At 36.6% G+C, this 25,996-nt stretch overlaps 3 protein-coding genes across 3 annotated transcripts; 1 reads left to right on the top strand and 2 right to left on the bottom strand.

Annotated features, from left to right (window-relative positions):
- Window positions 1-15: 15 nt before the first annotated feature.
- LOC133848953 (probable cytochrome P450 28c1) lies at window positions 16-4,749 on the top strand. The gene is made up of 5 exons (XM_062284713.1): window positions 16-255; window positions 1,812-2,157; window positions 2,828-3,238; window positions 3,303-3,429; window positions 4,216-4,749. Exons 1-5 carry the CDS (start codon window positions 68-70, stop codon window positions 4,644-4,646), a joined length of 1,503 nt encoding a protein of 500 aa, XP_062140697.1. The 5' UTR covers window positions 16-67; the 3' UTR covers window positions 4,647-4,749.
- Window positions 4,750-6,935: 2,186 nt separating this feature from the next.
- Window positions 6,936-11,200, bottom strand: LOC133848799 (putative uncharacterized protein DDB_G0271606). Its single transcript, XM_062284492.1, has 2 exons — window positions 11,100-11,200; window positions 6,936-9,796 (listed from the first exon to the last, which is right to left on the bottom strand). Exons 1-2 carry the CDS (start codon window positions 11,103-11,105, stop codon window positions 6,983-6,985), a joined length of 2,820 nt encoding a protein of 939 aa, XP_062140476.1. The 5' UTR covers window positions 11,106-11,200; the 3' UTR covers window positions 6,936-6,982.
- Window positions 11,201-22,688: 11,488 nt separating this feature from the next.
- LOC133847236 (acanthoscurrin-2) lies at window positions 22,689-25,096 on the bottom strand. Its single transcript, XM_062282139.1, has 2 exons — window positions 24,986-25,096; window positions 22,689-23,675 (listed from the first exon to the last, which is right to left on the bottom strand). Exons 1-2 carry the CDS (start codon window positions 24,989-24,991, stop codon window positions 22,986-22,988), a joined length of 696 nt encoding a protein of 231 aa, XP_062138123.1. The 5' UTR covers window positions 24,992-25,096; the 3' UTR covers window positions 22,689-22,985.
- Between the last annotated feature and the right edge of the window lie 900 nt (window positions 25,097-25,996).

The raw sequence follows: 25,996 nt of genomic DNA, 5'->3' as shown, positions 1-25,996 counted from the left end.
TGTCCAGAATTGAGAGAACATTTTGTCAGTCAGTCGTTGAACAACGTTACGTTTGCACACACACAACATGTGGCAATGGCTGCTGCTGTTCCTCGTCGGGCTGATCTCGCTGATCTATCAGTTTCTCGTCTGGAATTTCGGCCATTGGCGACGTCGTGGCATTCGGGAGCCGAAAGCATTGCCGCTCCTCGGCTCCTTTCCAAACATTGTGTGGCCACGTCAGCATTTCACCAACGATATGCGGGATATTTACATGTGAGTGAGGGAAAAGCTGCTAAATATACAAATTATCATTTTATTTTAAAAGCAACTTGAATATAATACATTAAAAAAGCAAAGTATATAATAATGATTGCTGAAAGTAAATGAATTAATAGCTAAAAAAAATAAATATTAAATTAGGTTGTGACTTCTCAATGAAAATACAAAATTACTAATTAGTTACTTGGAAATTTTTTAATTGAATTAAAAGTAGTACATTTTAAATTAAACAAAAAAAAAAAATAATAGGCAATAGTTTAGGCAGAGCACAGAACATTGGAGGTCCGTAGCTGTGCCGGTATAAGGTATCTACTATACGTCTCAGAAGTCCCACAGTATGGATGCATTATAGGTAAAAAAACAAGTAAGAAAGTTACAGTCGAGTGTGCTTGACTGTGAGATACCCGCTACCCATTTTTAATAAAGGCAAAATATTACCAAAAAATACTGAAAATATACCAAATGGTATGTTTGGTATATCGATATAGTACACCATTCAAAATATACCATAGATAATGTACCAGATTGTCGGCCAAAGCAACTAAGACCCCTAGTAAGTAGGCGTTTTTGCCCATACAAACGTATTTCTTTAATAACTTCCGCAATCTGATCGCAACCAAATTTTCAGGAATCATAACTACTATAGTAGTTATTTTATATACCAAAATTCGCAACTCTAGCTTAAAAAATAGGCTTATTATTAGATTTTTTTGATTTGCGGGGGCGGAAGTGGGCGTGGCAAAAATTTGAAACAAACTTGATCTGCGTGCAAACATAACAAATGCTGTCGAAAAAAAATTATAGCCCTATCTCTTATAGTCTCTGAGATCCAGTGTTTCATACGGACGGACGGACAGACGGACAGCCTGACAGACGGACATGGCTAGATCGTCTCGGCTGTTGACGCTGATCAAGAATATATATACTTTATAGGGTCGGAGATGCCTCCTGCTACCTGTTACATACATTTCCTGCCGGCACAAAGTTATAATACCCTTCTACCCTATGGGTAGCGGGTATAAAAAGCCAACAACATCTTGGGTGGTAGTCTTGAAACGTCACGCAGAACATTTAAGCATTTCGATTCGAAGGAGAACACAGAGGAGATGCTTTAGTGTTTCTTTAACTCCGGACTTTACCGCATGAGCAGCCGTCAAATAGTTAACAGACCAGTTAAAATGTCGAGCATTAGCCTGCAGTCTTTCCTTGATTACGTATTTGGTTAAGCTAATGCTCATTGAAGCACACATCAACCTTGCATGAGTTAATAGATCAATAGACTACTTTGTGTTTACTTGTTTAATAAGAATTATTATATTGCAAAAATATATATCGTAGATTTGTAATCATTGAACAATTTTTTAAAATGAATAAAAATATTTCAAATAATAAGAAATGTTTCATCAGCAAATTTAAAATAAAAAGAGAACAAAACATATACAAAATTATATGATTAATTGATAAATACAATAATAAAAAAAAACTAATGCTCGTCTGTTTCAATAAAATAATATCGATCACTAAAAATATTTGTTTCTCGTCGCCTCCAGGAAGTATCGTGAGACAGACAGCTATGTGGGCACATTTCTGTTGCGATCACCAAAGTTGCTCCTGCTGGAGCCGAAATTGATCAACGAGGTCTTCGTGTCCGCCTTTCGGCACTTTGAGAACAACGATGCGTCACGTATGATTGACATTAGCAAGGACAAGCTCGTTGCCTGCAATCCATTTGTGCTCGATGGCGATGAGTGGCGACAGCAGCGCAGCATCTTCTCACCATTGCTGACCAGCGGGCGTATACGTAATGCCTACTGCAACATGCAACGCATCTGCGGCAAGCTCTGCGATTACATCGACGAGACTTCGAGCAGCGGAAATCCTTTCAATGGCATGGATGTAAGTGTGTAGCAGAAACTGTTGTTGGTTGAAAGCCCATTAAAGCTTAGAGTTTGCTAGAAAGCGCAGCCTTAGTGAACAGGAAAGTTCTTGGAAATATAAAAAAGCTTTTATTCATTAAATTACATATATGGATGTAAGTTTGGAGCTGAAAAAGTTAGATGAAAGGTCATTAAAGCTTTCAGTTTGTTAGAGGGCGCAGCCTTAGTGAACGGGAAAGTTTTTGAAATTATAAACGATAGCTTATTAATGATATTATTTCAAATATTTAGTTCAATGATTATTTTAAATAATAAGATTTTTGGTAGCTTCTTTTATTATCATACTAATTTTAGTTGCTTGAAATAAAGCTCTATTTTGATCATAAGTTTGGATAACGCGACATTTTCTAAGCTTTAAAAAAATCTCATTTTTGAAAGCTCAACTATTATAAGCAACTTTTAACTAATAAATCTGAACTTTGTTAGCTTCCTCATTTTTTGAAAAATCTATATTAAGCAATAACTTTTAAAAATCTTTTTATGATAATCTTAGATAAAGCTGCATTTCGTTATATTGCAAAAGTTTAACAATTATGTATAAGCAACTCTTAACTAATAAATCTTAACTTTGTTAGCTTACACTTTTTTGTTTTATAAGTTCAGCAATAATAAAAAACTTTATTTTCCAGCTAGGATTGCGCTTTACCAGCGAGAACCTCTTCGACTGTGTGCTGGGCATTGAGGCCCGAAGCTTTAGCGAGTCGCCGCTGCCGGTGGCCAAGCACAACAAGGAGATGTCCGAGGATAATCGTGGTCTCGCCTTGGCGGGCGCCCTCAACGGTCTCTTTCCCCATCTGCCGCGTTGGCTGCGCCCCAAAGTCATTCCCCAGTCGTATGACAATTTCTTTTCACAGTTGGTGCTCGAAGCTTTTCGTTTGCGTCGTGCCAAGCGACTGGAGCGCAACGATTTCATCAATCATCTGCTGGACATGCAGCAGGAGCATCAGCTGAGCGAACAGCAGCTTCTCTCGCATGCGATGACCTTCATGTTCGATGGCCTCGACACCACGTCCTCAACTATTGCTCACTGTTTGCTCTTGGTGGGTTTGAATATTTCCTTTTAAAGAATGTTTATGCTTAATAAATCCCTTTTATTCCTTACAGCTGGGTCGCTATCCCAAATGCCAGCAGCTGCTGTGGCAAGAACTGGACAAAGTCTGCGCCAAGGATCAATTGTTGCCCGACTTCGAGGTGCTCAATGAGCTGCCCTATTTGAGTGCGTGTTTGAATGGTGAGCAAGAGTGATGGCTATTTGATTTTTAGCCTTTAATTACTAATGGAATGTTGGGTGCCATCTCTATTATGTCATTATTCTCTTTTGTGAAATTTCATTCATTTCTTTGTTTCATTTATTACGACTTCGCCTCTCCCATTTGCTTACTCCCTCGTCATCGCTGCATTTTCTTCATTTATAAGAAGAAGAATATCCTCATACATTAATACTTATTTTTTGCCTCAACATCTTTTCTTTCTTTAGTTGCACCTTATACGTTCTCTTATCTTATTTTTTCGTATGTCCTCTTCGTACTCTCTTTCGTGAACGTTTCTATAAAGCCCTTATATTGACTTTCTGTTTTTTTTTACACTTTACTATTTTCTTTACTCTTTCTCTTTTATTTTGATCATTTTCATCCCAACTGTTATCCTAATCTCTTGCGCTCTCTTCCGTAAACGTCCTTGTCTTCACTTTTTCTTATGTCCTCTTCGTACTCTCTTTCATGAACGTTTCTATAGAATATTCATAATAACTTTCTGTCTTTGTCTCTTTTCACTTTACTATTTCTTGTAGTCTTTCTCTTTTCTTTTCATAAATTTCATCTAATCTTATTCTTATCTCTCTGTACTCTATGCGCTCTCTTACGTAAAGGTTTCTATACATTCCGTATAATTATTCGTCTTCTTTTGAATCTCTATTGTTTGATTTCTTCTCTTAGATTTTTTTTCTGTACTATCTTGCTTTTTTGTTATTTTCATTTTCCTTATTTCATTCCTTATTTGATTCTATCTCTTCTTGCAGAGAGTCTGCGCATCTATCCCGCTGGTGGTTGGGCCTCCAAAACCTGTACCACTCCGTATACCTTCCATGGCAGCCATCACAAGAGTCCGCTGCAAATGTATCCCGGCGATAACGTGATGATACCGATCTATGGACTGCATCACGATCCCAACTATTATGCCGAACCACACGAATTTCGACCCGAACGCTTTCTCAATGGCGGTTTAAAGCGTTACCAGCAACTGGGCGTCTTTCTGGGCTTTGGCAATGGACCGCGACAATGTGTCGGCATTCGCTTGGGTCTAACACAGACGAAGGCAGCGATTGCGGCGATTGTGAGACGCTTCGAGGTTCGGGTAAATCGACGTACACTCCAGGGCATTCAACTAGATCCACTCATATTTGTGGGCGCACACAAGGGCGGCATTTGGCTGGACTTTAAGCGCAGATGAAGCAAATGTGATCAACAAAACATTAGTATTATTAACGGGGGAATACAAGTAAACCATAAAAACTATTTTAATAAAAGGAAAACAACAAATATCATTATCGAACTGCAGGTTTATTTAATACTAATATCAAAGATCTCTTTGTACTTGAGCTGGAAATGGACACTTTAGAAATCGTAGTTTTGGTCCGATTGTAAAAATTCTGACAGTTTAAAATAAAATGTGACTAATAATAGAAGAATTTCGAAAGCTTTTAAGATTCGTATCAAAGACAATTTGATTGATTGATTGACTAATTGACTGGCTGATTATCTGACTAATTGAGTAACTGATTGACAGTCTGATTGAGTAACTGACTGCTTGAGTAAATAATTGATTGACTGATTGACTGAATAATTAACTACCTGATTGAGTGATTGACTAATTGATTGATTGGCTGACTGTCTGATTGATCGCTTGAGGGATTGACTCATTGATTGACTGACTGTTTAACTTATTGATTGATCGGCTGTCTGACTGATTGATTGATTGACAGACTGACTGATTGATTGTCTGATTGATTATGTTAGTGATTGCCTGCTTGATTGACTGACTGTTTAACTGACTGATTGACTAACTAATTGATTGATTGATTGACAGACTGTCTGATTGACATTGCTTGATTGTCTTTTTATTAACTGACTGATTGAATGGCTATCAGACTGATTGACTGACTGATTAGATGATTGATTGGCTGACTGTTTTACTGAATGGCTGTCTCACTGATTGACTGACTGGTTGATTGACTGACTGCTCGACTGACTGATTGCTTGACTGACTGCTCGACTTACTGATTGATTGACTGACTGTCTGACTTACTTATCAACTTAATGGCTTACTATTCAAGCACCCACTTTGATTGACTGACTGATTTTATGACTGAACTAACAACGCGCAGATCAAACGCGTTAAAGCTAACAGAATGCGTGCAAGGTTGGGTAAAAGTGCTGACAATCATCTTAACTTAAGTCCATTGTCAATCCCCTTTGCGAGTGTCATCTAGTTATGTCAACGATTGGCCAAGCCATCAACACAACAAAATGTTGCCACCGATCGCCCATTTTGATTGACCTTTTGTTGTTGCACGTTGTGTAGGTAGGTTTTTCATTGATTTTCCATTGATCGACAACACACACAAAATAAAGTATACGAGTATAAAAATCAAATCACCGCCCATTGACATTTGGTTTTCTTGAAGCCACAACTCAAAACGATTCAAGTCGCTTTAAGCATATGCAACTTTCACTTGGCTCATCCGCCTCATCCGTCTGACTACGTTTTTGGCCATCTGTCTGTCCGTCTGTTCGTCTGTCCGCTTTGGGCCTGGCCTCTTAATCATTGCTCTGTCTGTGTGTGTTTCTGCGTCGCACAGCAGCCAAATCGAAATCAAAGCCGAAACCTTTTATTTTGAAGGTCACAAATATAGTATGCAATAGTTTGGGTTTTTTTGTTGTTGTTGTTGTTGCTGTTGTTGGGTGATTTTTTAATTTCCTAAAATTTATTTGACATTTTTCTTTTGTATTTTAATGAGCCATAAAATGAAGTTGATGCGTTTTAAACAGCGTGCAAAACGCCAAAGCTATTGATAAAAATTTGCATGCTTGATTATCGATAACGATATGTTTGTGTATCGTCAACTGATGTTGTATAACACCCTGAGAAGTCGTGAGAAATTTCGTTTTGCAATAGCCGATGTTCGATTTACTTGTCGTGAGAGTCGTGAGAAGTTGGAAAAGATTTGGAAAACTTAGAAGAATTAGAAAGGTTGTAAATTAAATATTATTAAGTATCATCTTTCTGACTTTCATCTCCAATAAATTAATAACCCGCAGAAATTTGAGCACACTCCCCATTTAAGTGATATCAGTTTGCACTGTTTAACGTCCAAGGTCGAGGCAACTTTACACCATTCACCAGCAACGATTCAAAGGCGTGTCGATTCATGTTGCGGCATGTTGCGACGTGTTATTTGCAGTGCTACGCATCTTGGAAAGTCACCATGAATCAACAATCGCGACTGCATAATCTATTTGCTTAACTTCCGAAATAGTGAAAGAGAAAGAGAGGGAGAGGGAGAGTGAGACAACAATTTATGTACATATATAAGTAGTATTTTATTAGGTAAGACATCGTTTTCAAGCGTTTTCGTTAAGGCTAAAATGATAAGACTCTCCCATTGAAAACGAGGCAAAAAAATAATCGAGAAAAAAAAATATAACAAATTGTTGATGAATGACTTTTTTTGTTGTGGTTGTGGTTGTTGCTGTTGCGTTAAACTCTAATCAGTGCTAAATTTAAATTTAATGCCTGGGCACAGGCAGCAAACGCAGCGTTCGCACTTTGCTTGCCTCACGCACGATGCGCGCTCGTGGACGTGCCACCGTTGGTGGCAAGTAGCCGCCGCGTGTCGTCGTCGACGTCGTTATTGGAGTTGTTGGTGGCGGTGGCACATACTCCTGCTGATCGTCGTAGATCTTGACGGTCTGCACATGATTCTCGACACCGTTGTGGGAATCCTGTGTCACCACCTTGACAATGTGATGTTGACCCCTTGGCTGCTCGTTGCTGGTGCCCAAGATTTTGATTGTCTTCACGCCAGCAGCATCCAAAGTTTCGAGCACCTTGAACGTACGCACTGCATGCGGCTTCACGATTTGCACGGTTCGCACTCGAGAGCTGCCACGTGGCACAGGCGCTGCGGCAGCAACAGCCACATTGACGGCCATTTGCATTTCGCGTGGCATGAACTTTTGCAGCGATTGCTGCGCCTGGAAGTTGAGCGTAGCGCGTTGCTGCTGCACTTGATGTTGCACTTGCTGTTGCTGCTGCACTTGACGATGTTGCTGCTGTTGCTGTTGCACGTGATGGATGTGATGATGCTGATGGTATTGCGTGGGCAACGCATTGCGTGCATAAGACATGGCTGGCGCATAGAAACGTGGTCGCTTCGATTGCTCGCGATACATGGGCGCAACTTCAACGATTTGTGGTTGCTGCTGTGCCACCACCACACGTGGCTGCTGCTGTGGCTGTTGTGGCTGGCCGTAGCGTGCCAATGGCTGCACCGTGTTCATGTAGCTGCGCAGCGTGTGTATGTGTGTGTGTTGTGTTGTCGGTGGCGCTGGCAATGGAGCAGCCACGGGGGCGGGGACGGGGGCAGCAACCGCAATGGGACGTGCAACAGGCGCTGTGGTTGTCAGCGTGGCGGTTGTTGGTTGCTGCTGCTGTTTGGGTGCGCCGTAGATAATGTTGCTGCCTTGCACGGGACCAACATGTCGTGGTTGCTGCTGTTGTTGACGCTGCTGCTGCTGCTGCAGTTGCAACTGTTGTTGCTGCTGCTGCAGCTGCAATTGCTGCTGTTGCTGCTGCTGTTTCAGCAATTTCGTTTGCGTTTGCAGGCTGTGCAGCTCGGCAATGGCGGCCTCAAAGTTTTCGGGCTTGGTGAACTCGTAACCTTCGGGCAATGCGCCAGGATGAGTGATCTGTGGTTGCTGTTGCACCTGTTGCACTTGTTGCTGCTGTACCTGGACTTGTTGCTGTTGCACTTGCACTTGTTGCTGCTGTACCTGGACTTGTTGCTGTTGCACTTGCTGTACTTGCACTTGTTGTTGCTGTACTTGTTGCTGTTGTACTTGCACTTGTTGCTGTTGTACTTGCACTTGTTGCTGCTGTACTGCGACCTGTTGCTGCTGCACTTGCTGTGGCTGCTGCTGATACACAATCTGTGGCTGCTGTTGTTGTGGCTGTGGTTGCTGCTTGACCTCTTCGTAGCTGGGTGGCAAATAATCTGGTGCACGATATTCGCCAACTGCTGGCTGCTGCTGCTGCACGGCAGCAATCGTCTGCACAGGCGCCAATGGCAGCTGATCGGGATTGGCAAACTCGTAGCCAGGTGGCAGATAACCAGGCGCCTGATACTCGGTTGCTGTTGCCGTGGCTGTTGCTTGCACTTGTTGTGGTTGCTGTTGTACCTGTTGTTGTGGTTGCTGCTGCACAGCTTGAGGCTCGGCATTGCCAAATTCATAGCCAGGTGGCAAGTAACCAGGTGCCTGATAACCCGACTGACTTGAGCTGCTGCTGCCGCTGACAATGTTGTGGCTGCTGGCGCTGCTGCTGCTGCTGGTCACAATGCTGTTGCTGCTGCTACCGATGTTGTTGCTGCTGGGTGGCAAATAGGGAGGAGCGCGATAGACTTGCGACTGTTGTTGTTGCTGCTGCTGTTGTGCGTAGCTGGGAATGGCTGCAGCTGTTGCTGTGGCGCTGGTTGCTGTTGTTGTGCTGCTGGTTGTTGGCGGCAAATAGTCGTTGCCTCTGTAGGCAGGCTTGCTGATGAGTTGTTGCTGCTGTTGCTGCTGCTGTTGCAATTGCACCTGTTGTTGTTGTTGTTGGTGTTGCACATGTACCTGTTGCTGTTGCACCTGCTGCACCTGTTGCTGTTGCTGCTCGATGTTGCTGCCGGTGGGTGGCAAGTAGCCAGGTGCCTGATAGCTTTGTGCCTGCTGTGTGAATTGCTGTGGTGCAGTCGAACTCAAACTGGAGCTAACAGCAGTTTGATAAATCTGTTGCTGCTGTGCACTGGGCGTGGCAACTGTGGGCGGCAAATAGCCGGCTGCTCGGTAAGAGACAGCTGGTTGCAGGCGCAACGGTTGCTTGCGTTGGAAATCATGCTGATAGTTCGAAGGGAAAGGCACAGGCACCGACACAGGCAATGGTTGCTGCTGTTGCTGTTGGTGTTGCTGCTGGTGCTGCTGCTGTGGCACGCTGGCAACTGTTGCTGGCACATGCAAGTGTCCGGCATCGGCAAAACTCAAAAACGACACATCATCCTCATCATCAACAGCTGTTGTTGCCGTCGCTGTGGCTGTTGTCAGCAACTGTTGCTGCTGCTGTGGCTGCTGATGAATGTGTATCTCTTCGTGCGTGGTCTGCGTTTGTGCTGGCGGCAAGTAGGCATTGTTTTTGCCCTCATAATGATTGTGCACCTCAAAGATCTGATAACGCGAATTTCCATAGCTGCTCTCTTCGAAGCGAGGCGATTGCTTCAACGAGATGTCTGCTGTTGCTGGTCCACAGGAGCAACAGACGGCGACGAGCGCCAACAATGCGACTGACAACTGCAAGAGAGCGGGAGCGGGGGAAAAGCAAAGCAAAATCCAAATATTAATTCAATTAATCGATCGATAAATAATTCACAAATATTGTGACAAAAATAATTGACTTAAAAAGGTTTAACAATTATTATGGAATTAAATAATTTTAATGTAGCAAGTTAAAGTTTAAACGTTTTCCTTATGAAACTCAGTATTAGCCTAACAAAAATAGAAAATAATATTTTGTATATAATTAAGATTAAACATAATTAAAAATGCTTAAATCGCAAATTAATTTCTGTTTAAAAGTCATCAGCAAACTTGATAAAAAATAATTTTAAAGTTGTACAAAGCTTTTAAATAATTTCAAATAAAAATGCTTAAATCGAAAATCTTGTGATATACAAATTTCAAAATAAATACAAAATTGAAGCAGCAACACGAGTTTTGAGCAAAGTTTAAAAAAAAAGGTGAACATTATTAAAAAAAAAATAATAATTAATTAATAATATTCAATTTAGCAGAATATGTAATCCTTTTGTAAATTATGTAACTAATCAATGCCAAATCGAAGCAGCAACACGAGTATTGAGTAAAGTTTTTGAATCTATTAAAAGAGCAACAAAATAAAGAGGTGAAAACTATTTTTAAAAAAATTATAATTAATTAAAAATATTCAATTTGGCAGAATGTGTATAATCCTTTGTAAACGATTTCAGCAAGCTTGATAAAAATAGTTTAAACATTTTTAAATTATGTAAACTATAAATTAAAAAAAAATGCAAAATCGAAGCAACAACTCAAATTTTTGCCAACGTTTTTGAAATCCATAAAATTTGTAGAAAAAAAAACAACCATTTAACAACACTTTGTTTCATTTAGCCAAAGTTCAATTAATAATAAATTGATAATCATTTCAAAATTTAATGCACAGCACGAAATCAATTTCATAAAATTGCTTCAAAAGACAAAAAAAAAGTGAATAAAAAAATCCTTGTATTCAGTAGCACACACGAAAGTATTCCAGCAAAGTGTTAAAAAAATAGATAATTCGCAATTAAATTATTAATTGAGCGCACACAAACAAACAAAAAATAAAAATAAAAGAAACACTAAAGTCCTTCAACGATTGGATTTCAATTTGATGTTGAGTTTTTGATTTGATATAAATTTTCAATCACTTTTTGGCACTTGTTAAAATTGGCGATTTGAGTGTTGTTGTTGTTGGATTTTGTTGCTGTTGTTTTTCGATGTTGCTGCTGCTGATTGTTGTTGGTTGCTGAGTGTTGGTTGCTGAGTGTTGGTTGCTCGATGTGGTTGCACTTACATTCATCTTCACGTTGGTCGTGCTTAAGCCCTCGATGTCCAACCGTTCAATGATGGCCCAGCTTGACCCGGCCACGCATTTTATACAAGGGCGCGCATCAGTTCGACATTTTGGCATTAGTGTGCGTGCACAAGCATGTCTGTGCGTGTTCGCATTTGTGTTTGTGCTTGCGTTTCAGTTTCGAGCCATCCCAAACAGTGCGACGGCCTTTCATTAATTCATCGGCGCCTGCGCAACAATTTTGTTTCTCTTTTTTTAATTTTTTGGGCTTCACCTTTATCAGTCTCTGACTGCGTCTTCCACCTCCGTCTTCCTCTCTCTCTCCTCCTCTCTCTCTATCTCTCTGTCTGCGCTTGAAATGCAAATTGTTTATTGAGTTATTATAGACACTTCGTTCGTAATGCTCCGAAATTCGACACTACGCGAATAGGCAAAACTATTCGCACTGCGGATGTAATTAATGCGCCTGCCTCAACAGCAACAACAACAACAACAACTTCAGCTAATATAACTATAACAGCAACAACAAGTTGAACTGCCTTCCGCTCGCTGCTCATCCTCAACTAATTTATGTGTTCTCTTTACGCCACTTGCATAATTCCACGTGTTTGGAACTTGTTTTTCTTTTCTTTCTATCCATTTTTCATGCTCACAGTTTTGCATTTCTTAATTGAAAAATTGCTATTTAAAATGCAGTTTTATATTAACGATTTCCTCTTAACCTTTTTAACGTTTAAAACTTTTGAATTCTTTAAATTAAATGTAAAAAGTTAAGTATTACAGTTGTAGCTCAATTAGATTTTATTTCAAATACAGATTTCCTATTACGTTTTTTAACGTTTAAAACTTTTGAATTCTTTTAAAGTGACTCTTAAAGTATTTTGCATTTGCAGCTCAATATAAATTATTAAGTGATTCTTCGATTTTATTTATATGTTGTTCTATTTCAAATATAGTTTTATATTATAGATTCTATTTTCTTTTTAACGTTCAAGTCTTTTAAATTCTATGGCACTTTAATTATAAATTAATAAGTAATTTTCAATACTATCATATTTAATATATAATTTTATTTCGATTTTATGCTTGTAATTTCAATTTTATTGATCTTAGATTTTGTACTTATAATTTAAATCTTATTGGTTTGGTTAATTTACATTTTACACATTTTCAAAACACTGCCTTCAAATCATTTTTTGCATTTATATTCGTGCAACTCTTTCAATATAAATTACTCATACGCATTGTGAAACTCATAAATGATTTTATTTTTGTATTTAGCATATTTAAAATATAATTTATGTCTTCGTTACTTAAGTTCTAAGTGATTCTCTGAATTCATTTATGTATTTAAAAGCATTTACTTCAAATCCTTTACAAATTACGCATACGCACTGTGTAATTAATAAGACACGTTTTATACTTACCATATTTAATATGCAATTTTATTGCACTCCTAATTTAAACGTTCTAAAATATTATCTAAAATGCAAATTATTTGCATTTATATGAGAGCAATTTTTGGAATATAAATTACTCATACGCATTGTGTAACTCGTAAATGATTATTTTGTATTTTGGCATATTAAAAATGCTATTTTATTGTACTCGTAATTTAAATCTTAAGTGATTCTCTTAAATCATTTGTACGTTTTAAAATATTACCGTTTTGACATTTATATTTTTGGATTATAAATTACTCATACGCATTGTGTAAATCATAAGAAATATTTTGTTATCCATATTATAGAAATTGTAGCTCTAATTTACATCTTAATGATTCTCCTAAATCATCTACGTATTTTGCATTATTACTTTGTAATCATTTGCATTAAGACTGCTCTTAATGCAATACAAATTACTCATACGCAATGTGTAAATCATAAGTGCTTGATATATTGAATATATTGTAGAATATCAAACTAGAGCCGATTTTAATACATGCAATAATCAATACAGTATTAAAGAATCGGATAAAAATAGTAGAAAGTATAATATTTAAGATATAATTTGTATAATATATATTTTGAATGTAGTACAATATCGATATACCAAATATAGCATTTTATATTTTAGTATTTTGTGTTATATTTTTGGTATATTTGCGGTACATGGATTTATATAAAATGGGTAGCACACTAGACTTTTGCTTTCCTGTTACAGTAAACTTAAATTACTCATACGCATTGTGTAGCATAAAACGATGATTTTATATACATATTTACTGCACGCTCTTAATAGCTAGCTAAAAATGTGAGAATAAGTTTATATAAAATTAATGCCAATTGAATTCCAAACCATTTATTTTATAAATTTCATTTATGCCAGTTTAAGTGGATAGTTTAATGAGCTTCCCAAGTCAACATTGGCAATTTAAAATATATTCTTTAATTGATTTAATTTCCAAAATTTTCTTAAGCAAACTTTTAAATTTTGGATTTTTTAAGTAGTTGACTCAGCACAGCAATAATTAGTACTTTATACATTTTTGGAAAAACTTATTCAGACCGAACCCAACTTCCATATTATCTTCTCCTTAAATGTCTCAATAATACAAGTAAAATATTATAGTCAGCATGATTGAATTTGCATTTGGTTTTAATCTTTAGACTACTAATTTTAGTAGCTAACAAATTTATGAACTGCGTATCGCCATCGTTATAATCGAAGCCATCATCCCCCCTTGGGTTTTCAACATATGTATTTTCCATATTAAATAGGCGTCCACTGAGATTTCTACTCTGATTGAAAGTCTTACGAAAATATTTGCTAAAATTTTCTGTCATTGATTGCCACACGAATGGCAGGCAAAATTATTATGTCATTAGCAGATGCAGTAGAAACAGAAGAGGGAAGAGTGAAAAAGAGAGGAGGGAAGAGGGAGAGGAATGATATGTAGTAGCCGAATTAATGTTTTAATACCAGCCCATTAATTATGTGCTAATAAACGTGTCGGCTCATTAGGGAAGTAGATAGCGACGCTCAAACATTATTCGATCCCATCTTTGAGCTTCAGTTCAAGTTCGCTTCGTTTTTCGAACTCCCATCTCTGGGTGTGTGGCTGCAGGGCCAATCGACAATCGACAATCGACAAAATATATAAATATTAATGAATGAATGAAATTTCATATGCTATGCATTGGGCACAAATACTACGCTGTGTAGATTATCTAATAGATCACTCGTAATTTCATTTAATTTATTTTAATTAATATTCACATATCTCTCCTGACACATCCAACTAATAATACTACTTACGTGTATCTCCGTATAAATAAACACATTTTGTATCTACAGGTTTTTTTACATTTCTCATTCACAACTTTCTTCAGTTTATTTTTTTGCTTGGCCAACTTTTGACAGTGATTTCTCATAAAGTTGTTCTATGATTTCACTTTCATTTCGGCATGTTTGTGGAATTTTTTAAACCATCTTAACATTATCATATTTTGGAAAAAATTTATTTAATTTCTTACTTAATTTCGTGCAGAGAAAAACTAAAAGTTATTACTACAAATTTCATATTACAACTAATAATAATTGGTACATTAACTGAAGAGTTAATATATTAAATTAGTATTTAAAATAGAAAACAAATAATAGAGAACAATAATAAATAAAAAAAAGTTAATTTAGAAATTTGATATTAAAATTAAAAATAATTGATACTTTAAATTTAAAGCTTGATTTTACAAAACAAATATATTTAGAAATATTTCAGTGTTAATTTTAGTTGTATTTAACCTTTTTAAATAAAAAGTAATTATTATCAATTCGTTACTAAAATAAAAAAATAAACTCTAAAAACAATAACAACAATAATAGCAAGAATAATAAAAGAAAATATAATAAAATAGTAAATAATAAAAGCAATAACAACAGTAATAAAATTTGTATTTTTTAAATTGATTATTCAAAAAAATTTAATTCGATTTCCCATCATGGATTATGATGTTTTAATAGCTTATAAAACATAGCAAAGAAAATGCTTCCAATCTGTGACAATAGCACATAAAAAGCTTACTGTCAAATAAAATATTAATGTCATTTAAACAAGCAACTGGGCTTCGATACAGGCAAGATTTTGGGACATTAAATATTAAAGATATTAGAAAGCATGACATGTGATTCAAATAAAATGTTTGATATTCAAATATTAAACACTTTTAGTATTAAGCAAATAATTTTAAACGCATGTAACGCTTTAAAATATTCTTAGTATTTAATGTTAATAATATTTGGTAATAATGCATATTTGCCATTTTTACTGAAATGATATTAAACAAGTAAAAAAGCGAGTATGCTCGACTGTGAGATACCCATTTGGCTTAAGAGCAAACAAGTGCGGTATGATTTCGAAAATATACCATATAATATACCACAAAATTACTAAAACAAAATATATACCAAAGAATATATGTATGTGGAATATGTTTATTCCGCAAAAATACTACTAAATACCGAAGGTTGTATTTGGTATATTATTGTATCTTAGAAATACTTAAATACATTGAAGGCTATATTTGGTATATTATTATATCGCAAAAATACTAAAATATACCGAAGGCTGTATTTTCATACCGAAGGCTGTATATTATTATATCGTAAAAATACTTAAATACATCGAATGATATATTTGGTATATTATTATATCGCAAAAATACAAAAATATACCGAAGGCTGTATTTGATATATTCATATGTCGAAAAAAAATACTAAAATATACCAAAGGCTATATTTAGTATATTTATATAGTACTTCATTCTCAATATACTATAGAATACTTAACATACCATATTGTCAGCTAAAGCAACTAAAACACGTAATAAGTAGGCGTTTTTCCTATATAAAAGTTTTTCATTAATCCCTTCGATATTTTGATCAACCAAACTAACTTTCAGGAATCATAAAGACTATATGTATACTGTACATAAATATGTATTGTATTCGCGTCTGGCTTCGTATAGCTTCAAAATTACGCTTGTCATTCGATTTTTGTCGGTTTGCGGGGGCAGAAGTGGGCGTGGCAAAAATGTAAAACAAACTTGAACTGCGGTGCAAACAAACATAACAAATGCTGTCGAACAAAATTGTTATTTGTATCTCTTATAGTCTCTGAGATTTAGGTGTTCATACGGACGGACAGACAGACAGACAGACAGACATGGCTATATCATCTCGGCTGTTGACACTGATCAAGAATACAAATACTTTATGGGGTCGTAGATGCATCCGTCATCCTCGAAAGTTATAAACGATGCTTAAGCAGCAATTATGTTGTTTGAAAAAACCTCATTGAACCACATTAAGTATACGCCTAGTTAGTCAGGAAAGTAAGTTAATTTGTGTACTATTTAGCCAAAAAGCAATATTTTACAGCAATAATTATTACACAGTATACAAAGTAAGCGAAAATACCTTTGCAAATTGAGTTTAGTAGGGTACAAAACACGCGTAGTTCCGTGTCTCACAAAATCGAACACGTGTTGAGCATGCGCAGTTCATCTTTTTGGCTAAATCGCTTGTCGAACTATGCCAATGAAGGTGAAGGCAGAAGGCGCAACAAACTGGAGCAAACTACTCACAAGTGATTTGTATGAGTATTCAAAGCGTATTCAATCGTATTCACATTTCATTCACATCTCTCATTGACTGTGACCTTTAACTTTGAATGCTGTGGGAATGCAAAGATTTTTCACACACTCATTATGGGATGGCTTTCACTTTCATTACGATTGAAGTAAATATTTTCAAATATTTTCCATCCCAACGAAAATTCAATGTCAATCGAATGCAAAGCAAAGATGCGTAATTTTCAGTGTGCTTGCTTTTATCATTTCAATCAATTAACCTTGGCCCATGTTGTTTTATGGTCAATAATATCGTAAGTATGTGTTAGCGCATCTATCAGACAATCGTTAACGAGTTGGCCAACACACACACACAAATGGGCCTCCCAAAACATTACAAATTAAATAGTTACTGACCACCCCTAAGGGACAACAATTTTGTTTTTGTGTTTCTTTGTTTTTTGTTTTGAGGAAAATTACACAATTGATTTTCTTGCATTGATAACGTTTCGTTCGCTTTGTGTGAAGATTCTATTGAATTCGAGAGTTCGGAATTCGAGTTTAAGATCTATGCATATGCAGAGCTATAAATAATGAAATATATTAATACAGTCTTGCCACAAATATTACAAATATTGACCCAATCTACATACTGAAAACATTTGTTGGCATTCATTTTTTAATTTTTATGCGTTTGTATCGATTTTTCGATTTTGTTGTCTTTGTCATTTGCATTTACAAGCCATACGAGATTGTTGTTTGGCTATTTATCAATTTCTAAAGAGTGTGGCGTGGAAATGTCATACGACAGCTACTCTACCCGATGGCCCATTGTCTCTATAATAACAACCAATTCCCAATTCCCATCACCCAACTCCTCATGCCCTTGCCCTTGCCTTTGTCCCAACAAAAAGGTAGCCACAATGCATATAAAGACAATAACAATGTTGTTTAAACAATATATTGCCGGAGAGCGCAGACACAACAAAACCCAAAACCAAAACCAAACGACAAAACACAACAGAAACAACAATAAACGAAGAAAGGGAAAACATCAAATGTTTACCAAAATTATTAGCGAGGTGCGATGCAAAGTTATTGAAAAGTTTTGATGTAAAAGTTTACTAAAGCTTCTCACTTTGAAATGTAAATAATACTTTACATTATTCGAATGTTATTTAAAGTTGTTAAGTAAGACTTGATAATGTAAATGATGTAAATACTTTACATTAATTGCACATTTGATTTATTTACAAAATTACATAAAGTACAGGTACGGAAAATATTCACAAAATTATATACTGTATAAAATAATTGTTCTTTTTATATAAATAAATTAAATGGCTACTGAAATTATTCTCTTTTTATAATTACTAATTTCTCTAATTTTCAAATTAAATAATGTATTGATAAAGTCAATTCAAAATACTTCTAATTACTTACATTTTATTTTTAAAAGAACGTTATCATTTGTGATTAAATAAATTACAATTTACTAATAGTTGCTTTATCATTTGTTTCATTTCTTTATGGTCATTTTAATAATGTTTGCTTCATGATTTCTTTTTTCTTTATGGTAATTTTTGTCTATTTATTATTTATTTTTTATATTATATTATATTATATTAATTTTTAAATGATTTAAATTTGAAATATTGTATTGATAAAAACACTTCAATATATTTTTAAGACAACGTAAGCCTTCAATAAGATAAGTATTATTTTTATATAAAAACAATCCAAATTTATAGTTTAAATAATATGCTTATTATTATATATGTTAATTTAATATATTTAACATTTGAAATATAATTATATTGATTTAAGTATGATGTTTGATTTTTCTTTAACTTAATTGAAGAATTGTTTCCTATATATGCATGTATATTAACAAAAAGAAATATTAAAGCATATTGAATGAAAAATGTAATATCGTATAAATAGTTAATATCAATATTATATATATTTTATATTAAAAACAAAAGTTGTTAATGAACATGAAAGTAAAAATATTAATATTTAATATATTTAAAAAGATGCGCACTTTCATTTTCATTCACAACTTTTGTTTCGCCCCTCGCTTCCACCTGTTCAATCGGCATCGCATAGCTAGTCAGATGAATTACTGATGTGCTCATCTCTCTCGCTCGCACTTGCTGTGCAACTGCATTGCTGCTCCCTCTCTCTTTCTCTCTCTATCTCTCTGTCTGTCTGTCACTGACAGATAGCTAATTGATACATAAAGCAGGCAGCATTTGCCACGACAACGGCAGCCAAAACGGCGGCGACTGCGCACCCAACAACAATCATCATATTTTTCGGGGCGTGTTTGGCAAAGCAATGGGTGGCTGGGAGGTTTTTTTTTTGTTGGCTTTGGGTTTGGGTTCGGGTTTTGGAAGATTGGTAACTGGAGATGAAGATGAAGATGGTGCTTCATTGATTGGCATCATCTATTATGCATGCCATGGGATGCAAATCTGAATATGAATGTGGAAATAAATCGAAAATGAAAAATGACAAAAAACCAACAACACAAACGAAATCGAGTTTTGACCCGGGACGCGATACCGAGACCAACATTAATGGTCTTTTAATGTGGCAACACAACGTTAGCGTTCGCATTCGCGTTTCGGCCAGCATCTTTCTGACCCACTGTGGCCAGCTTCATACATTTTCATATATGTTACATTGTGTCGTACGTTGTGTATTCATAATTTGGCATGCAAATTGTGCTGGCAGTTTGATTAACCCCAATTACATCAATCAATCGCATCAATTCGTTTTTATACCCGCTACCCAGAGGGTAGAAGGGTATTATAACGTCGTGCCTCCAGAAAATGTATGTAACATGCAGAAGGAATGGTATATTTATAATGTTATAGTATATCGATATACCAAATATAGCATTCAGTATATTTTAGCATACAAATTTTGTATTTTTTAAGAATAATGTATGTAACAGTCAGAATGAGTGGTATATTCTGTACTAATACTAATAATAATGGGACATCGATATACTAAATATAGCCTTTGGTATATTTTAATATATTTTCAGTATATAAATTTGGTACATTTGAAGAGTGATGTGTGTAACCGGCAATAATAATACTATATACTGTATATCGATATATGGTATATTTTAGTATGATGAAAAAGTGGTATATTCTGTGGTCTGTGGTATATTTTCAATGTAATGGTATATCGATATATGGTATATTTTAGTATGAAGAAGAAGTGGTATATTCTGTGCTCTGTGGCACATTTTCAATGCAAGTCTACAAAGATATACTAAATATTAGGTATATTTTAGTATTTTTCTGTCCTTTGTGGTTTATTTTCAATTAATTAGAATATCGATATAACAAATTAAGCATTAGGTATATTTTAGTATATTAACTTGGTATATAATAATGTGTTTAATAGGCAGAAGTAGTGGTATATTCTGATCTCGGTATACTTTAGTATTTTTAGTATACCAATTTGGTATATTTTAAAAATAGGTGTGGTATATTCTGTAATCTGTGTTTTATTTTCAATGGAATAGTATATCGATATATGGTATATTTTAGTATGAAGAAGAATTGGTATATTTTTGTGCTCTGTGGTATATTTTCAATGCAAGTATATAGTATAATTATATACTTAATATTTGGTATATTCTAGTAGTAGTATATCGATATAACAAATGAAACATTAGGTATATTTCAGTGTATTAATTTGGTATATAATAATGTGCTTAATAGGCGGAAGTAGTGGTATATTCTGTACTCGGTATACTTTAGTATTTTTTAGTATTATACATATTTAAAAAAAGGTGTGGTATATTCTGTAATGTGTGGTATATTTTAAATGTAAAAGTATATCGATATACCAAAAGTAGCATATGGTATATTTTTAGTATTTTTGTCAATTATTAATTTGGTATATTTTAAGAACGACTCCGCACTATTTTGTTTTTATTGAAAATGAGTAACAGGTATCTCTAAGTTGAGCACACTCGACTTTAGCTTTCTTAGTTGCTTTGTTTTTCGCTTTGTTCATTTACACATGTCCTTCAGACACTTGTGGCCAATTTTTTTTGTTTTTTTTGGTTTTTGTTAGCTTTACCTTTGCCTTTCACCTGCTCTGGTCTTCGTGGAAAATCGACGTGTGTGGCCGCACAAAAAAAAAATTAAAGCTTGCGGCTAAAAAAGCGACAACTTGTTTTTTTTTTTAACATTGTTTTGCGTGTGTTTGTTTCTGTTTCTCTTTTTTTCCTTGTTTTTTTTTTGTTGTTGTTTGTCGAGTGTGTTATTTGGCTAAATTAGCATTGATTATTTGTTATTAACAAATTGAGCAATTTACAATGCGAGCTCGAGCTACTCAATGAATGGCGTCCGCTTGTCTCGCTCAAGCCAGGGACAAAGCTCAGTCAAGACACGCGTCAGAATGCTTCAGGCGAATAATGTCGACTCTTTTGCGACATTGTGGTTAACTAGACACAGCGGCAGCTTGAAAGCTGAAGAGCTGCGATATAAATCAGCTTAGCAACAAGCGGACAGACGGATTAAAATGATGCCGCTTAGCTAAAAAGTAGTGAAATTTTTAAAGTACGGAATAGTTGAGGTATGTTACTTATCTTTCGACTTTAATAACTTTAGTGGAACTATGCAAAGAGAAATGACCAAGGCACAATTGAAATATGGCGAAGCATCTGATGAATCAACAAAAAAAGCTCAAAGTTCAATGCCAATTAAGACTATTAAAGTATTACTCAATACAAATATTATTTACAGATTTATTACAATAATATTTATAAATAATATACCATATTTACTTAAATGTTTTCATAATTTTGAATTATCATATTGATTGAAAAAAAATATAGAAGAAAGAAGTTGATCACTTTAAACGTCAACTTAATGCAGGGTATAATAAAAATGTCAGCTACATTCAAGTGGGCTCGACTATGAGATACCCACTGGGCATTTTCAATAACAACCTATTCTAAAAATATACCAAATTAATATACCGAAAAATACTTAAACATACCAAAAGTCTATTTTTGGTATATCGATATACATACTTTCATATTTAAAATATACCAAGTATACCGAAAAGTCCTAAAATATACTGAAGGCTACATTGGCAAAATACCATATAAAACAGAATATACCATTCCTTCTGTTGAAGGCCATATTTGGTATATCAATATACTATTACACCGGAAATATACCATCGAAACCAGCAAAACATAAAAATATATCAAATTATACATTTTGAAGTACTTCATTCAAAATATAACATACATTACAAATTATACCAGATTGTGTAGTCGAAGACCTTAGTTGTCATTTATTTTTTATAAATTTGTGTGTACTTTATAAATAAATAAATAAAATATACCAGATTGTCATATAAAGATACTAAGACTCCATTTCTGTACATGTTTCCTTTTTTTTTGCTATACTAAAGTATTTCTTAAGTTACTTTTAAAATTTGTATTCGATCGCAACCACAAGGAAGAAAAATCTTGAGAGAGCTTCACATAAAATGAATTCATATTTCACTAATTAATGAGTATACATACATATATATTTAATGAATTCGATAAGAACGGAAGACAAATTAAATAAAACAAATGGTATTAAAGATTAAGTGAAATATTAATGCGTTTCATAAATAATTTATTATTTTTTTAATACACAAAATGGTGAGAATACTTTTTCCTTTAGGTGAGTTATATATTGTGTTGTTTACAGGGTACCCTCCATTCGATATTTCATTTTTTTAGCTGACTAAAACAAAAGCAACGCTGTCTTTTCAGCTTCCGCTGTGGAATGTCTTTATTATGCGATGAGACAATGCCAAGAAGACGACGACGATGATGATGATCAAATCCTGATGATTCCGATTGGGATGCAATGATGAGCCAATCGATTTACAGAGAGATGAAAGATGAATGGAGGCGACACAACTCAATCGAGATGAAAGAGTTGACGCCTCGAGTGAAGAAAAGATTTCAATACGATGAATTCAATAAGATATCAATAAGATTTATTGTCAATGAAATAGTTTTGTTTGTTGGCCAAGTTATTGCCCACAAACGATTGTGTGTGTGAATAGTTTTTTGTTTCTGTTTTTGTTTTTGTTTTTCATATTTTAAACAATGCCAAATATACGATTATACAATTAATATTATGTCATTTGCACATTTCACACAGGAAGTTAGAAGAATACAAAAAAAAAAGTAGTTGATCTTTTTTTGTTTTTTGTCTTTGTGATTTGCAATTATTTACAGTATTTACAGGGTGTTTTGAAGGGATATGCACGACTCTTAGGCCCAGCCACCAGCTGGCTGCCAGCCACCGCCGCCGCCACCGCCACCCGATGACCAGCCGCCACCACCGCCATGACCACCGCCTCCGCCTCCTCCTCCACCGCCGCTGAGCTTGATGATCTTGATGACTTTGGTGCCGCCGCCGCCGCCGCCTCCGTGACCGCCACCGCCGCCTCCTGAAGACCAGCCACCGCCTCCTCCGCCACCGGAAGACCAGCCACCGCCTCCGCCGCCGCCCGAGGACCAACCACCGCCTCCTCCGCCTCCGCCATGTCCGCCTCCGCCGCCGCCAGCGCTGCCCAGACTAATGATCTTGATCAGCTTGATGTCGCCACCGCCGCCGCCGCCATGTCCACCGCCTCCTCCTCCACCACCGGAGGACCAACCGCCGCCGCCACCTCCTGAGGACCAGCCACCGCCTCCTCCGCCTCCGGAAGACCAGCCACCGCCTCCTCCACCACCGCCATGGCCACCGCCGCCGCCGCCGCTTTCTGTGATCACTTTGATGACCTGGACATCGCCTCCGCCGCCGCCACCACCGCCGCCATGGCCACCGCCACCGCCTGACGACCAGCCACCGCCACCGCCATGACCACCGCCTCCGCCACCGCCGCCCGAAGACCAGCCACCAGGCTTAGGCTTAGCTGTAACGCTGGCAGCGCCAATCAGCAGAAGACACACAAAGGCCTGCAGGAGAAGTTGTGGGGAAGAAATGGAGGGAGGGAGGCAGGGGAAAAGGCGGGAGAGGAAGGAGATAAGACAGAAGAGAAATGAAAGGAGTCGGGAGAGAAAGGAAAGAAGACAGTTGAGTAGGGGAAAAGACAGGAGATAAAGGATGAGAAGAAGTCCAGGGAGAAGTCCGAAATTTGTGGATGATTAGAAACGAATTCAAGGATTAGGATGAATGTTGAACAATGAGTTAAAAAGGTAGAAGAGAAAGAAAAGAAAGGAAAAAAGGGTCAGAGAAAGGAAAGAAAGAAATGAATTAGGAGGAAGGTTGACGAAGGTAGGAAAAGGTAGGAAAAGGAAAGGAAGTAGAATATATAAGGGAAGAAGGGTGAGAAGGAGAAGCGAGTTAATAGTAAAGGAACACAAAGGAATTAAAGGATTCGGAAGAAATATGAATTGAGAATAAAAAAAGTTGAAAGAAAAGATAGGGAAAAAGGATTAGAAGGATCAAAGGAAGGAAAGAATGAAATGAATTAGGATAAAGAATTAAAAGGTTGGCAAGAAAGTTGAAAAGGATGAGAATGAAAGCGAGTAAGTAGAAGAGGAATACAAAGGAATCAAAGGATTGCGATGAAGGTGAAATAAAGTATACAAAAGGTAAGGGAAAAAGAATCCGAAGAAGGAAGGAAGAAAAGAAAATAGTAGAGGAATACAAACGAAGTCAAGAATTATGATGCATTAGTAATAAATAAAACAGAAGGAAATGAATGAAGAAGAGCAAAGAAAATCAAAAGACGGAGCAGGAGGCGAAATCAAGAGAAAGTAAAAAGGGGAAGGAAGAAAATCAAGTTAGAGTGTCAGCAAAGTGAGTGAAGAAAGTGAAGTGAATGGAAGATAAGTGAAAGGAAGTGAAAGCAGAAGATGAAAGGATGAGGAAAACCATTTGAAGAGTAAGAAGAGAAAGGACAAAATAAGAGGAAGGAGTAGAGACAAGAGAAGGAACAGAAGGAAAGGAAGCAAAAGAGCAGTAAGGAGAAGAGTCAGGAGGAGGAAAGGCAGCAGAAGAGTCAGGATCACAAGGAGTAAAGTCCAGGCAGCGTTGATGTATTCAAAAAAACAAAAAGAAAGAAAAAGAAAAGTGGAAGAAAAAAAAAAAGAAAATAAAAACACTTTGTTAGCAACGCGCACAATGAAACACAGTAACAAAAAAAAAAGCAAAAAACAATGCAACAAAAAAAAAAAAGTTAAACTCAGAATAGAACGCGGCGTATGCGCAATATGCGCAGCTCGAGCACAAATATCGCGTATACGACGTGGGGACGACGTACTTTCATCGCTGGAGGTTTGTCGTATGTAGTGATTAATCCTGATGATGCTCCGATCACACAAACACTGTGTTGCGAGTTGGCGAACACTGAACACTGACATGACCAACGCTGGCAGCCAGCACATTTTATAGCTGCCAACCACAAAAAGCTGCATGCAACAAAAGAGTGCAAAAAAAAACAGCTGCAACTTTGGTTAGTCTTGTGTGTGTGTGTGTTTGTTTGTGGCACATTAACCGGAAAAACGCTGAGCTGAAGCTGAAGCGAATGCAGCAGCTACAGCATCGAAGGAGCAGCTGAAGGGAGAGCGACGTTTTTTCCCGCCGTTGTCATGATTATTGCTGCTGCTGCTGTTGTTGCTGTGGTTTTCTGCTGCTGCTGCTGCTGTCTGTTTGTTGCTGTCTCACGGACAATATGGGCCAAATGCTGCCGCATCATTGCCATTAGGCGAAAGTGAGACTCTGGCCAGACGCAGACGCAGGCAACTTCATCTCCATCTCCATCTCCCTCTCTTTTGGCACTCATAACATTTTGTTGTTGCTGTTGTCGCATCTGCAACATCTGCAGCGTTGGTGGCGACTTGTTTGTGTTGTGTTTGTGTTGTGTTTGTGTTGTGTGTTGCATCCGCAACAACACAGCACAGCACAGCATCAATAGCCAGTCGCAACTGCACCTTTCCCATTACATAAGCTTTGCGCTCTTCGCTTGCAACTTTTTTGGTTTTTTGGTTTGATTTTATATTTAATGTTTTTTTGCATTTCATTGCTTGATTTACATCTGCCAGCCTGTACGTCACTTCAAGCATGCTGCACTCGACTCGACAACGTGGCGCACGTTGCGTATGCGTAATGCGATCAAGTATACGTCGCAACATTCGCTTCTTTTGTAGAACTTCAGTGCATCATAGCACAGCCTTCGGGAGTTTAACAACCTTCGGCCTGGTCAAGCAACTTTTGTGGCGCTCATCAATTTAGCTTGTCTTTGGCCCTGAGACAAACAGCTGGCCACTAAAAT

This window comes from Drosophila sulfurigaster, chromosome X (assembly GCF_023558435.1).
Source record: "Drosophila sulfurigaster albostrigata strain 15112-1811.04 chromosome X, ASM2355843v2, whole genome shotgun sequence".
NCBI lineage: Eukaryota > Metazoa > Arthropoda > Insecta > Diptera > Drosophilidae > Drosophila > Drosophila sulfurigaster.
The sequence above is the reverse complement of the archived record's forward strand: the minus strand, read 5'-3'. Positions and strand labels throughout refer to the sequence as shown.

Bases quoted from the DNA above. Each gene is read 5' to 3' on its own strand.
- LOC133848953 (XM_062284713.1), top strand. From the start codon at position 68: ATGTGGCAATGGCTGCTGCTGTTCCTCGTCGGGCTGATCTCGCTGATC. The intron at 3,239-3,302 runs GTGGGTTTGAAT...TATTCCTTACAG, and splicing joins TTGCTCACTGTTTGCTCTTG to CTGGGTCGCTATCCCAAATG. The intron at 3,430-4,215 runs GTGAGCAAGAGT...CTCTTCTTGCAG, and splicing joins TTTGAGTGCGTGTTTGAATG to AGAGTCTGCGCATCTATCCC.